General features: G+C 40.3%; 1 protein-coding gene across 1 annotated transcript in view; it reads left to right on the top strand.

Annotated features, from left to right (window-relative positions):
- Positions 1 to 14,287, top strand: part of LOC126398856 (gamma-aminobutyric acid receptor subunit rho-1-like) — a 28,704-nt gene that overhangs the window by 10,318 nt on the left and 4,099 nt on the right. Inside the window, exons 2-9 of the mRNA XM_050058498.1 lie at positions 951 to 1,001; positions 2,846 to 2,952; positions 5,803 to 5,870; positions 5,960 to 6,183; positions 9,145 to 9,227; positions 10,323 to 10,463; positions 10,557 to 10,709; positions 12,828 to 13,024. Coding sequence (XP_049914455.1) covers positions 951 to 1,001; positions 2,846 to 2,952; positions 5,803 to 5,870; positions 5,960 to 6,183; positions 9,145 to 9,227; positions 10,323 to 10,463; positions 10,557 to 10,709; positions 12,828 to 13,024 — 1,024 coding nt within the window. The remainder of the gene's footprint in view (positions 1 to 950; positions 1,002 to 2,845; positions 2,953 to 5,802; positions 5,871 to 5,959; positions 6,184 to 9,144; positions 9,228 to 10,322; positions 10,464 to 10,556; positions 10,710 to 12,827; positions 13,025 to 14,287) is intronic.

Here is a 14,287-nt window from a genome sequence, read left to right as displayed (position 1 = left end):
CTCAGTTGCTCTTCCTGAGGTTTCTACCGTTTTTTTTCCCCGTTAAAGGGTTTTTTTTGGGGAGTTTTTCCTTATCCGCTGCGAGGGTCATAAGGACAGAGGGATGTCGTATGCTGTAAAGCCCTGTGAGGCAAATTGTGATTTGTGATATTGGGCTTTATAAATAAAATTGATTGATTGAAAATTGAAATTGAAATTGATTGGCTCTGTTTTGGAGCAAGCCTTAAGTGGCCAGTCGATGAACTGCCGTTTTTGGCACTTCTGCATTGGCTTCTTTTTCCAGCCTCGGATGTTGCTTCTTGGGTGTGAATTGCCACTGCAAATATGAGGGACAGAAATGACCTCAGTCAGCCAGGACTACTTTTGGGTTCAAGAAAAAATATACAGTTTTTTCCTTTGTGTTGCAATTTTGTGGGTGTTTTTGCCATGGAGTGGAGGTGAGAAGGTCAAAATACTTCTTTCAACAGTAAATTCAATCAACATTGATGAGGAGATTAGTTTAGTAGTTTAGTCAGCAGTTGCTCTCTGTTCTTTGGGAGACTGTATGCTGATCAGGAACTGCCTGAGGTTGCTCATTGGAGGGGCGTGATAACTCAGCATCTCATGGAATGTGTGTGCGTGTGTATGGTTATGAAATCAGAACAATGGTGCTAGTTATGTTATCTAATATCCTATAGACATCTGGGAAGAGAGCCTAGATTATCTTCTTTCCTGTTTTAAACTTCAGATGTTTACCCATACCTTGGGTGATTTTGGGTATAGCACTAGATTTTCCCTCTTTCATTGTGAGTATGTTTTACAGCTGTTTATATAATGAATAAGAATGATACCATGATGTCACAGACTTCCAAAATCTTAATTCTGTTACTTTCAAGTTTACTAAGCCTGCTATGCTCCTAGAAATTGCATAATGCTTGCATAAAGTCACGTAATGTTTTTCCGTCTTTCAGGTCGAAAAGAGAAATACCTCTAACAGAAGCTTCCAGTCGCAAGATTGGCAGGTATGACGCATGTGGGTTTTTTTTTGTTTTTTTTTAGGTTTGTATTTTTTTTAGTCCAATTAGAACGATAACAGGAGCTCGAAAGAAGGATTTTATTGTGGAGATTAAATCAGCATGGACTTAGGGGCACATGGTCAACATTTTAATCACTCTATTGTTTGCAGTATCTAGTGAGGAGGATGGGCTGCTTTTATTAAGCCCAATATAATCCATTCTTATCCCTGAGAATTAGGAAATTCACAAGATTATTCGTTTGTGCTGCATAAACTCAATACGATGTCAGGAAGCTACAATGCACAAAATCAGAGTAGTGGGACACAGTTAGGAGTACAACCTAGAAAAGCTTATTATCAGGAAACCTCAAGAATAGTTGCTAAATAGCACACAGGTGATTTGGGAGAAGCTTGGGAGACACATCAGTAAAAATAGCTGCAAGCAGCCATCAAAATGTTCAAACATACAGGGAAATTACACTCAGAAGTCACTTTACATCTGTATAGACAAGGCTGAGTTATCAGCAACTGGGCCAAGTTTGATTGTATGACAACATTTCTTGTAAGTTAATTGCATGCATTTTTAGGTCTATAGGTAACTATTGTAAACATAAAGCATCCTTATCAAAAAACAAACAAACATATCTTAAAACAAGATATTAAAGGATGCCAGTTAGGCTTTAAGGCTCCAAGCCTCTCCTCTTGCACTGTGTTATTCGCATGGTCTTCCCTCCAGATTGTGACCAGGCTCAATCTGCTTTGGATTTTGTCAGTCTTGTCCACATGCTAGTGAGCTGCTGTGAGGTTGGGGCCAGGTGTTGGGGTGGGGGTGGGGGTAGGTTTAGGTTGGTTTTATAGACAAAGCAATCAATCTCTTTGTTCACTATGAGGCATGTGAGAAAAACTTTCTTCACGAATTCAACATAACACAGAGTGATTGATGTACAAGTGATCATTTTTGTGATAACAATTAGATAAAGGCAACTTTGTAGCAGAACACACATGCTGCTGGAAGGTAATTACCACATAGGGCATGACACATTAGATATTAGTACAAAGATGAAGGTGGGTTTGCGTCTCCTAGCACCAAATATCTTTCTTTCTTGCAATCAGTTGGTATGTCTTTGTCATCAAAGGGGATCAAATGTAGTTGTAGCATTCATAATACAGACTGTCCTCATGCACTGTCATATGATTTCCTATGAAAAGTAATACATCAAAATTCATACATGTCCTTTGAAATCATTAGCCAGTAATTCATTTATAACCTACGTATTGGGGAAGACTGCGATTATGTGACCAATGCACTGATGGGACTAAACAAGGAAGTGGTCCCTGAAGAAAGCAAATTGGGGTGATGGATGGGACACAAAACACAGGACTTTCACTTGGGACTTGGGACCCCAGGAGATCGGTGTCAGAACATGGTCAACATGTTTCTTTTCCTAACCCTAACCACAGTAACTTTACTTTAAATACCTAACTTTAATATAAGAATGTAATGCTATTTGTGGGGCACTAATTTGTTAGATATCAGACGTGTGTCTGTTTTCATAGGATATCATACAAACCATTGTATGAGGATACATCGATAAGCATACAGTATGTGCAATATTTTGTAAAGACTGGATAAATTTGAGAGAAATAGCATGAAAGGTTTCCTTCAGTACTCTACAAAAGGATTGATAGAACAAACTTGGTGCACATTATCGGAATGTCATGGCAAATGTTAAGTGCAAAATGTGAACAGAATAATATGCTTGAATTGTTCATCTTTCTTAGTGACCTGAAACTTCTGATGCAGTGGTTAAGGGGTTAACTAATTGTTGTTTTCCAAAACATTTCCTTCAGCCCCATGATTAAAAGAAGTCCAGATATAACTAAAGCCTGGAATACAAAGTCAGAGCAGCTGCTGAGGATAGACGACCACGACTTTACAATGCGACCAGGATTTGGAGGTAAGGAGGTTCATCTTTCTGAACTAAACGGAGCAGAGTTAATCACTTGTCATGCACTCAGCCAGTAGACTGTGATCTCTTTCCAAATATGCTTCAGTTTTGATTGACTCATTAGCCACATCAAGTGTTCTTTTAGACTTTATTCTAAACCGCAACCCACATCATGTGGGGGGCTGCCCATTGTTCTGACGGCTCATGACTTCGAAGCCCCAGTAGCCAAAAAATGTCCCATTCCCAGTTGGCCACAAACGTTGTTAGACATTAATATTTGGTTGAATTTAGGCTGTGACATTGGGTGACCTAAATTCAATGTCAGGATGTCTAATGGCAATGTAAATTTGACAAAGAATATCTACAACAGATGACAATGATATTTTATTGGTTTTTAGTTGTGATCTTTAGCAACCAAAATCAAACCTCTTTCAAACGTCTCATGCCAACGTCATCTTGACGTAGAATAAAGACATTAAGTCACGAGGTATGGAGAGCAAAACCCAACATCTGCAAAATGTCATAATGTTAACATCTATACAAGCTGAAGTTTTAATGTCGTTAGGCATTTAAAACCAACCCAACACGATTTTCGTTCCAACCAAAATGTAACGGCTGTCCAACGTAAGAGTCAAAAGAGGAAGGAACAAAAGCCCATTTGTCCAACAGCAAATTCTGAAAACAAACGTGCATTGTTCTGAAGTAAAGGCCTTTTCTCCAAAAATACACTACACACTGTCCCAAACAGGAGCAAATGCCTAAGTATAATAGAGAATGACATCATTGGACCTTTCCACTATAGAGACAGAGCGCAACACCTCATACTCTGAAAACCACGCCGGCATAACAGGCATTACAAAGCTTAGTTAGCTGCAACCTCTACAGTTTGGATGGCCAATATTAGCAAAATGCTTGCTGCATAAACATGCTGAGTGTCAGGATCCTACGGTTTTCCAAAACATTCCTGCCGATGCCTCACATCTTATACCCTAAAAGCTCTTAGTAATGAGTTCTTTAGCACGTTGGTAGTGCATCCCACCACAAAGCAGCTTTTAGGCTTATCTGTGTTGTTTGCTAGCAGACATAAATGAAAAGGAGGCCCCTTCATGCGATACAAAGTCAATGGAGAGCGATGACTTATTTTCTCCTTCGCTGCACTGTCTTAGGCAAAGGCATGCCCCGCCCTAGTTGGCCTCTGATTTGCTAGTTGTTTTGGGGACACCAGCCTATTGGGCACATTGGCGTTCAATCCAGTGGGACATTTTTCAGACCTCTGGGGCTTCAGCATTATGGGCCATCGGAACAATGACATGGCACCATCATCTTATCTATACACTCATCTAAATGTGTGAGGTGGGAGCATCCAGCCCTGGCTTGTAGTGATGACATAACAGAGTAGGATTACTGTATGTCTGAGCCTTGCTGCTGTGGGCCAGTGATTAATTACCAAGCAGCTATAGTATGTAGCTTTAGGTTTCAACTCCAATCTCAATCTGCCACATCCGCAGTGCTCAGAGCCAGAATCTGTGTGCTTTTTAAAGCCTCACACTACCATTTCCCCCAGAGGTCTGAAATCTCACATGGAGTGGTTGGAAAGCATTTATTCACTTAATGGCAGACTTTGATTGGTCTTCACTGTTACTAGATCGAGTCTTATTAGTCTCAGGAGGTTTCTTAGGCTGTATGAATCTCACTGCTCTCCCCAGCCCCCCACATAAAACCCTAAGTGGCCATTTCCAGCACAGATGAGCCATGTGCACGCTACCTACCCAGAATAAAAAAGCAGAGGTGAAAATTTAACAAGATGCTGATAAAAAAAGCTATGTTTGTTTTGGAGTCTTTCTGCACTCTAGTGATTAGGTATACATTATACATGACTAGGAGAGTTGTTCCCTTACCCTGATGTACATCAATGCTTCATGAAACAGGTGTGTGCAGAGTAAGTTAACAGCAAACACAAACCTCTATGCTGCATCAATAGTTAAGGTTTGGTTAGGTTTGGACACAAAAATGACTTAGGATTAAGGCTTCAGTATACTCCAAATAAAATGCCTCTCAGAGAGTCTAACTGCATGTCAAATCCTTAACCCTAACCCCTTAAATCAAACCATTGTCTTTTTTCTAAACCTAATCCAGGAGTTTCGGTGCAGCTGCTACTGTAGAACATTATTAACCATTTATTTAAAACTTAAACTTAACAAGCTATCCTTTTATCCACTGGTACGTGCGCTAATTTAGGAAATGCTCCTGTGGACCTATTTGGTCATGTGGGTTAATGGACTTGTTGCACTAGATGGAAGCACAAGCAGGATTTTGACCCTGTGTGTAAATAATCTTTTTAAAAAAATGCAATGATGTAATTCCATGAGTCAAGTCCTGAGAAAGGTAAGAACTTGACTTTGAATAAGGAAATAGGTCGCATTAACAATAGCCCTAGGCTAATTCATCAGGAGATTTCAAAGAATGCATCTGGAATTTTGATTTTTCTATTTTTAAAATCTGAAGCCCTGTTAAAAAAAGGAAAAAGATGGAAAAACCCAGCATGCACTATAATGTCAATTAGGATTAGAGTACTCACTTGCTCACTCCATTGGCTCTGTGCCATTGTTTTGGAAATCTGCACCCAACTGCTTTGATGGGGATTTGGATGAAAGAGAGCAGAAGTCATTGTTTGAAGCAAAAGGGTTATCCTAAAAAGGAGTCACAACCCTTCAAATAAACAAGATAATCCAGACAGTTCAGAATAAGGCACCTGGGCTACATCTGCACTCCTACTGTCCTCTGATGTATTTTAACATGTTAAGCCTACAGTAACTTACAGGTTAACGCATCTTTGTAAACTGCTGCATATTTCTTTAGGGCCTGCAGTCCCTGTCGGAGTGGATGTTCAGGTTGAAAGTTTGGATGCTATTTCAGAGGTCGATATGGTATGTCTGGACCAAACTATAAGTAAGAAAATGCATGTATGTTGTTAGTTGAGATAATAATGTAACAGACACGTATCTTCTTGTTTAAGGACTTTACTATGACCCTGTATCTGAGGCACTATTGGAAAGATGAACGTCTGTCCTTCAAAAGCAACAACAACCTAAGCATGACCTTCGATGGCCGCCTGGTGAAGAAAATCTGGGTACCTGACATGTTTTTTGTCCACTCTAAGAGGTCCTTCACCCATGACACCACCACTGAAAACGTCATGCTGCGAGTTTACCCAGATGGCAAAGTCCTCTACAGCCTCCGGTAATTCCCCCCCAACACTTGACGTGTATGAAACAACTAGTAGTGGTTAAAGAAATACTTCACCCACAAAATTATTATTTGTATATTAGTTACTCACCCCATGTTACGTTGAGTTGGTTTGTTTTTCTTGCATGCATCCACAGTGAACGGAGAATCCAAAAACTCTTGATGAATTGGAGTTAAAGGCGGACTGTGTTTAACAACAGCAAAACTGTATCAAAACATCTGTTTACAAACTCTCACACAAATCATACAGTATAATCCAAGTTTTAATCCATTCGTACACTCAGTGCTTCCCAAACACATTTATTTTTGCTGAACCCTTATTATTATACACTTATTTAATTTATATTAAATCACCTTGTGGGGCAGCACCCTCTGAAAAAGGACAGTGATAGCCATTTAATTAACTCAGTCTCATTAACTGTCAATTTAGAACTTGGATGAATAATTGAGATAATAACTATAACCAAAATGACCGTATCAGTGGTCAAGACTTAAGGATTCTGGATATCAGCAGATGTTGGCAGAATCATTCACTCTTGTGTAACATGTGTGTGTGATGATGCAACGCAGCGACCCTTAGCATAAGCCCCGCCCCTAAACTATATAAGAAATAGCGGCGTTGCGTTTTGTTGTTGTTGGAACAAAATAAATTAAAATTACCACTCTTATGCAGACAGAGAATTCTGCCTTTTGTCTCATGATTTTGAAATGTAATTTTATATACTCTGTGATTTCTTATATTATTCAAATTTGCTTAATAACACATTTTTCTGTGGTGTGACAAACTCATTACACATATTTATTTTTGCTTTACCTGGACTTTAAATTCTAAGGTTTTTGAGAAAATGCATGTGTTTGGGAAGAACTGAGCATAAGACTTTGATTATACTGCATGGGTTGTGTAACAGTTTGTAAATTGATGTTTAGTAATAGTTTTCGCTGTTGTGAAATGTGGCCCCCTTTTAATGCAATTCATCACAAGTTTTCTCAGTTTTTAGATACTTTGTTCACCATGGAGGTGTGCATAAAAAACAAAGATTTCTTCACAAATTCTGTGTAACACAGGGTGAGTAATTGATATGCAAATAATCATTTTGTGTGTGTAAAGTGTTCCTTTAACTCAGCAGCAGTTTGAAGGAATAGTTCACCATTTTGGGAAATACAATTATTTGCTGTCTCCAAAAGTGATGTGTGACTATTACTACTGGAACTATGAAGCCTATCACAGCTGAAATTGGGCGAGAGGCAGGGTTCACCCTGGACAGGTCACCAGACTATCACAGGGCTGACACATAGAGACAGAAAACCGTTCACACTCACAGTCACACCTACAGACAATTTGGAGTCACCATTTAACCTAACCTGCATGTCTTTGTTTAGTAAAATCCATTTCTACTTCAACTGTCATGCACTTAGCTGATAAAAATCAACATTATGTGCTTTCTTTATTAAAACTCAGAGATATACTTTTTTTTAAACACAAAGTGTATCTCTGGACTGAACTGAGCAGTGCTGCAGGGCTGAGGTTATATCTGGGGTAAAAAAAAAAATCCGACATATGTGCTCCAATGGGATTTAAATCACTGAACTGCAGGTTATACTGAAATCATCCAACCTGAGAAATAAATCCAGTCGAAATGGAGCTGTAGACACATGGTCTTTATTCCTAAGCCATTTTCACAGAAGACATTTTTAAATGTCACAGTAGGAAAATCACAAGTGTAAATAATCGAATGATAGCTGAATTCCACTTAGCTGCTTCAGCTCCAGGGTCCTACGTTGTTCATGTCAGTCACACTGTCATGTCTTACTGGGACACTTCAAAAGCCATTTATGTTGTCACTTAGTACATCTGTGCTTTTCCTAGTGTGACAAGCCAACATTTCTGCTATTAGAATGAGTCTTCCATGATCTCTACTCAAAACTGTGTGTACGACATTATCAAGTGTTACCTGAAAAAAAACTTGATACAAACATTAACAAAACAGTTTCACATTTTAAATTTTATTCCACTGTATTCTGTAGTACTAGATACGTAGAGTACATGTAATACTTATTAAGTAGGGCAGGTTATGATGTTAGTGGGTGTTCAGGGATGTGATTGCCGTCGGCTGTCCTGCCAAGACAAAGTGGCACCAGCTGCCGCACTACAAGATGTGTATTTAAGGGGATAACGTTCTGCCAATTAGGACCGCTAATACTGCTGAGCAAGACCTTGTAATTTTGGCGAGCGAGAGGAGGCTCAGAGCCAAGATAGCTGATTTTGTAATCCACATTACAGAGCGGGGCAGAGATTAACAGCTGGTCATCTGCCTCCTGCACCCACACAAGCATAGTACGGCCTTCCTGACGGACTGGAACAAACCAATGCTGGTGACATTATTCACCAGCATTCACTATTCATTTGGAAATATCTGAATGTTGGCGCTAAAGGGTGATTTAAAATATATGTGACTGATAGTAGGAGCATAATGATATTTTCTTACCTGGTGAATGTCTTCTGTGTGAATGAGGGAAGAGTAGTTGATGGTAAGTGGGAGATATAAGCATACTCATCACATGGCCTGGGTTAATCTGTGTGGGGTTGGTGCTGGTTGGAGATTTTCCAGACTAAGGCAGATTGGCGAGTGAGGATGACAGTTTGTAGACCTCGCCTGTAGACCGTGTAGCCTCCTCTCGTCCTATGAGCTGGATTATGTATTTTCATTTATCATCTCTGTGCTGGAAACCAAATCTCTGCTGAAACCCCTGACCCACTCAGTATTTGTCTGTGAATATGGAAGGTTAATGCTCTGCTAAAGGTTACACATGCATTATGGAACTATAATGAAAAGTCAGTGGCCACTATTTACAGTGTTTATCACCAGACACAAACAAGCATAACTAGCTGTGCTCACATGCCAAGAGTGTAACTGAAATAATTATTCATCTGGTAATATTGTTTTGTCATTGCAGGGTGACAGTCACAGCCATGTGCAGCATGGACCTGAGTCGCTTCCCTCTCGATACACAGACTTGCTCTTTGGAGATAGAGAGCTGTAAGTGACGGATGAGATCAAACTTGATGTGGTTTTTCTTCTTCTCTGCTGTTACAGTTTCCACCAACTGCATTCAGATCATTTCTGTGACTTCTGTAGAAAATCTTGTAGCAGCAGAAGCACTAAGATCTTTCTCCCTCTGTCATGTTTTCTATATTACTATGTCAACATGCTAGATTACAGGTACTGTATGCAACTTTGTACATGTATAAATCATTTTTATTGCCCATGGAGAACTAGATTGTAAAGTAACTTAAAAACTGAGAACTTCCTTGGTTGCCTAAAACAGCTAGTGTAAAGGACTAGGACCAAGATTTCTGTGAAAATCCAAAGAAATTCAATTCATCCATCCATTTTCCATAACTGCTTACCCTGTTGGGGGTCGCGGGGGGGCTGGAGCCTATCCCAGCTGACATCGGGCGAGAGGCAGGGTACACACTGGACAGGTCGCCAGACTATCACAGGGCTGACACATAGACACAGCCAACCATTCACACTCACATTCACACCAACGGACAAGTTAACCTGCATGTCTTTGGACTGTAGCCGAGCACCCGGTGAAAACCCACGCTGACACAGGGAGAACATGCAAACTCCGCAACCCACTTGCTGTGAGGCGACAATGCTAACCACTACATGACCGTGCAGCCCACAATTAAATTCAGTTCAATTCTATCTTAATTTTATTTATAAAGCCCAATGTCAAAAACACAATTTGCCTCAGAGGGCTTTACAGCAAGGGATAAGGTGCAGCTGACCTTGCTTCGTTAGATTGATTCATCATCACTAATACAGTAGGTTAAGTATACCAGAAACAAAATTCTCTAGTGCAGGGACACAGTATGGTTTAATAACAAGGCCAGCGTTGTATTTTTTTGTTCACTTAATGGCCTCAGAGAGAGGTGTCACTAATAAGAGGGATCTTCTGAAAGTTACATACAGAACCTTAAAGGAAATGATACTTATTATATAAGACCAGAGACTGTGGAGGATGTTCTTATTGCACTTTACAGTCTTCACTCGGTTGTTATTGTTTTATTGGGGAAAACAGAATTTGTGCCACAGATACTTAGTTTATGCTCTTTATCTCTCCAGATGCTTATACAGATGATGACCTGATGCTGTACTGGAAGGAAGGGAACAGGTCGTTAAACACAGATGAAAGAATTTCTCTCTCACAGTTCCTCATCCAGGAATTCCACACCACCACCAAGCTGGCCTTCTACAGCAGCACAGGTACTGACAGAAAGTGCAGAGCTGTCTGTTGATTTAGATCTACATATCTAATATCTGAGGTCTATATGACGTCTAACATCATCTCGTCTCCAGGCTGGTACAACCGTCTGTACATCAACTTCACTCTGCGGCGGCACGTCTTCTTTTTCCTGCTGCAGACCTACTTCCCAGCCACTCTGATGGTCATGCTGTCCTGGGTGTCGTTCTGGATTGACCGCAGGGCCGTCCCTGCTAGAGTGCCACTAGGTAAGAGGGCTTTGCCATTGTTAGAGAATTGGTGCGTTGGTTAGCTAAGTGATTGCTCGCTTAGTTCTATCTAATCTGAACGAAATTTCACATTGTAATTTTTCTTGATGACTCAAATGAAATAAATTGAAATTTCTTTTTTCCATTTGAATGAAGAATGGTTATTTCTAAAGTAAAATTTAAAAATGTGTTTAAAAATAAGAATTACCGTCAGAATGTTGCCAAATGCATTTCACATGCAATTTATTATCATTACAGCATTATAGCACAACACATTTGTTCATTTATCTTTTGTTAAATGCCAAATATGTCTCAAAAGACATTTTGCATCAAAATAAAAATAAAAAATCCTACATATTAAAATGTTATACTCTAGGTACCCCTCTAGCATGAGTTTTTAAGAGGAACAGTGATCAGTTTGTGCTGTTATGTGCAAAATACAAAATACACTAAATACACTGCCATTTTCACAGGAAATGTACAGTTTTCGCATGTTATTTACATAGAGTGTCTTTTCAAAATAAACTTCAACCAGCATATGTTTACCTTGTTTTTGGCTTACTTCGTTAAGTTTAGGCAACAAAAATACCTGGTTAGGTTTAAAAAAAAAAGATTAGGATTTGGATTGATATAAGCACATTTGTTGACATAACGTCATATTACACACAGGGCTGCCCCTGACCAAATTGGGGCCCTAAGCGAAATTTTATTTGGAGGCCCCCATCCCAAATGTATCATAGGTACAAAATGACCGTACAACAACTTGCCATTTAACTTGACAACCTTTACTGGCAATAACAAATGTACTGTAGATACAGTAGTTTGGCTGTATGAGTCAAATAAAATAAAAAATTCAACCTGAAATAAATAAATAAATATTAAATAAAAATAACTTCAAACTGAAATAAATAAATAAACAAATCTGAGTCACAAATAGCCATCAATTACTCATCAAAAGAAAGTAACTTCCACCACCTCAATCCCCCACCCTTGATTAAACACTGAAAATAAAATAAAAGAGGGAGACAGGTTTTTCCTATTTAATCTTATTTTGTTATATTTCTCCCTCTCCCCTCTCTGGAGGCGTCCGATCTCCCTCAGCCCTCCGCCTCTCCCACCTTAATTAAACACTGAAAACAGAAATAAAATACAGAGACATTCTTTTCTATTTTCATCTTAGCTATATTTCTCCCTCTCCCCTCTCTGGGAGCATCCAACCTCCCGGCCCCGCACATACCCCCGAGGCTCGGGTCTCCCCCTCCGTGGAGCCCGCCCACCCTCCCTTCCTCGCACATACTCCTGAGGCTCTTTTGGACGACATTGCCATAACATGTCGATAACTCTTCACCTGCTGCAGCTGCCTGCCAGCACACCCCTCTTATTGTTCAGATGTCGAGTGCTGTCAATCATTGCAGCGACGCGTGGGCGGTCAGGTCTCTTCTCTCCTTCCTCGAGCTGATTCTACGCGCGCCTCACGGTAGCGCATGTGCGCATCCATTGCGCATATGCGTCCCCTCTCGCAAAATGTGGCCCCCCATGGAAGATGAGGCCCTACGCACAGCGCGTGTTATGCGTTTAGGGAGGGGCGGCCCTGATTACACATATTACGTTACAAAGTTAATATAAGTCAACGCTGACTTTTGGTTTCACACGAGACACGACCACCAGTCTCCTGGGTGAAAGTCCTGTGCTGGTTTGACCCATCAGTTGCTTAGAGCATCTACTAATGATACAGCCCAGTGTGTCTCATACGGATGCTAAAGGGTGGTGCTCTGAATATCAAGTAAAGCTCCTTTAAACACACTTCAACTCCTTCTTCATTGTGACTTTAATGTTGGCAGCCCACAGCTTCCATAATCAAATGACTATTTAAACTTGATATTTTGTTGAGTCAAGTTCTGAACATATATTTTTCTTCAGCACTTTGTGTGAGTCAATATTGGCACATACCTGACATCACGATTGTATTCTGAGCAAATAAGTGGAAGCAGCATGGTCTTAAACAGGGGAAAATAGTAATAATTTTCTCAGACAAATTCCCTTTATGTTTATCACTATAACTGCAACATAATATATTAGACTGGTTTCACTTGCTCTGAAGCTGTTGTCCTTCTTTAGGTATAACTACGGTGCTCACCATGTCCACCATCATCACGGGAGTCAATGCCTCCATGCCCAGGGTCTCCTACATCAAAGCTGTGGACATTTACCTGTGGGTCAGTTTTGTCTTTGTGTTCCTGTCCGTGTTAGAGTACGCTGCAGTCAACTACCTGTCTACTCTACAAGAACGCAAGGAAAGGGCACTCCGGGAGAGGGTTAGTACCAGTCACTCATCTCCATGCTACAGATGCCAAGAGGTACATGTGCATTTACTAAAGTCATCAGTTAAAAGCAACATATATTTTTATGCTTCTGTGCCGGCAATAGCTGTCGCCAGAGGTATTATGTTTTCGGGTTCTCCGGGTGTATGTACATACATCCCATCCTTGTGAACTTGGACTCAACAATGAACTAATTAGTTTTTAATGGTCAAAGGTCAAGGTCACTGTGACATTGTCTTTCTTATTCTCTTGTACTCATGAACTCGTTATCTCAAGAATGCCTTGAGGGAATTTTCAAATTTGGCACAAAGGTTGACTTGAATTCAAGGATGAACTGTTCAGATTTTGGTGGTCAAAGATCAAGGTCACTGTGACCTTGCATCTGTCTCATTTTCATGAACATAAACTCTCAAGAACAGCTTGAGGGATTTTTTTTTTTAAATTTGGCACAAACTTTCACTTGGACTCAATGATGAACCAACTTGATTTTTGTAGTCAAAGGTCAAGGACTATGTGACCTCATCTGTCTCATTCTTGTGAACACAATATCTCAAGGGCACCCCTGAGGGAATTTTTCCAAGTTCAACACGAACGTCCACTTGAACTGAAGAACAAGCTGATTAGAATTTGGTGGTCAAAGGTCAAGGTCAGTCTGACCACACAAATATGTTTCTGGCCATAATTCAAGAATTACACATGCAAATCATGACAAAACTTCACACAAATATTGAATAGGATAAAATAATGAAGTGATGACTTTTTATATCCAAAAGGTCAAAGGTCAGCTTCACTGTGACATCATCATGTTCTGAAAAAACACTTTTCTGGCCGTTAGTCATATGTCAGGAACAGAGGGGACAATATTTGGTTAGATACTGAATTGGTGACACTAATCGTGGGTGTCCACCTTGAAACTGTGCTGATTGTATAGATCGACTGTGCTGCCAGCTGGAAAATGGGTGCAAAGCATCCATGTTTTCACAGACATGGATGTAAACTGTAAGAAAAACTTGACTTGTGCACGGAGGCATACAACCACAGGGCGGTAATTCTAGTTTCAATAAGTTTCTGGATTTAACAAGTTTTTTTTTGTAAATATATAGGGCTCTAGTTTCCCGGCGCAGCGCAGGGTGGCGCAGGGTGGCGAACCCTGCGCAGAGCTAGTTTCGAGCAGCGCAACCCGAGGCGCGCTCAGTTTGGTAGTTTGGCAGACCGAGGTGCGCTGAGATGGGTGTGGCGGTGCAGCAGGGGGAGGTG

The sequence above is a fragment of the Epinephelus moara genome, chromosome 12 (genome assembly GCF_006386435.1).
Source record: "Epinephelus moara isolate mb chromosome 12, YSFRI_EMoa_1.0, whole genome shotgun sequence".
In the NCBI taxonomy this organism is placed as follows: Eukaryota; Metazoa; Chordata; class Actinopteri; order Perciformes; family Serranidae; genus Epinephelus; species Epinephelus moara.
Note: the sequence above shows the minus strand (reverse complement) of the source record. Positions and strands in the feature narration are given on the sequence as shown.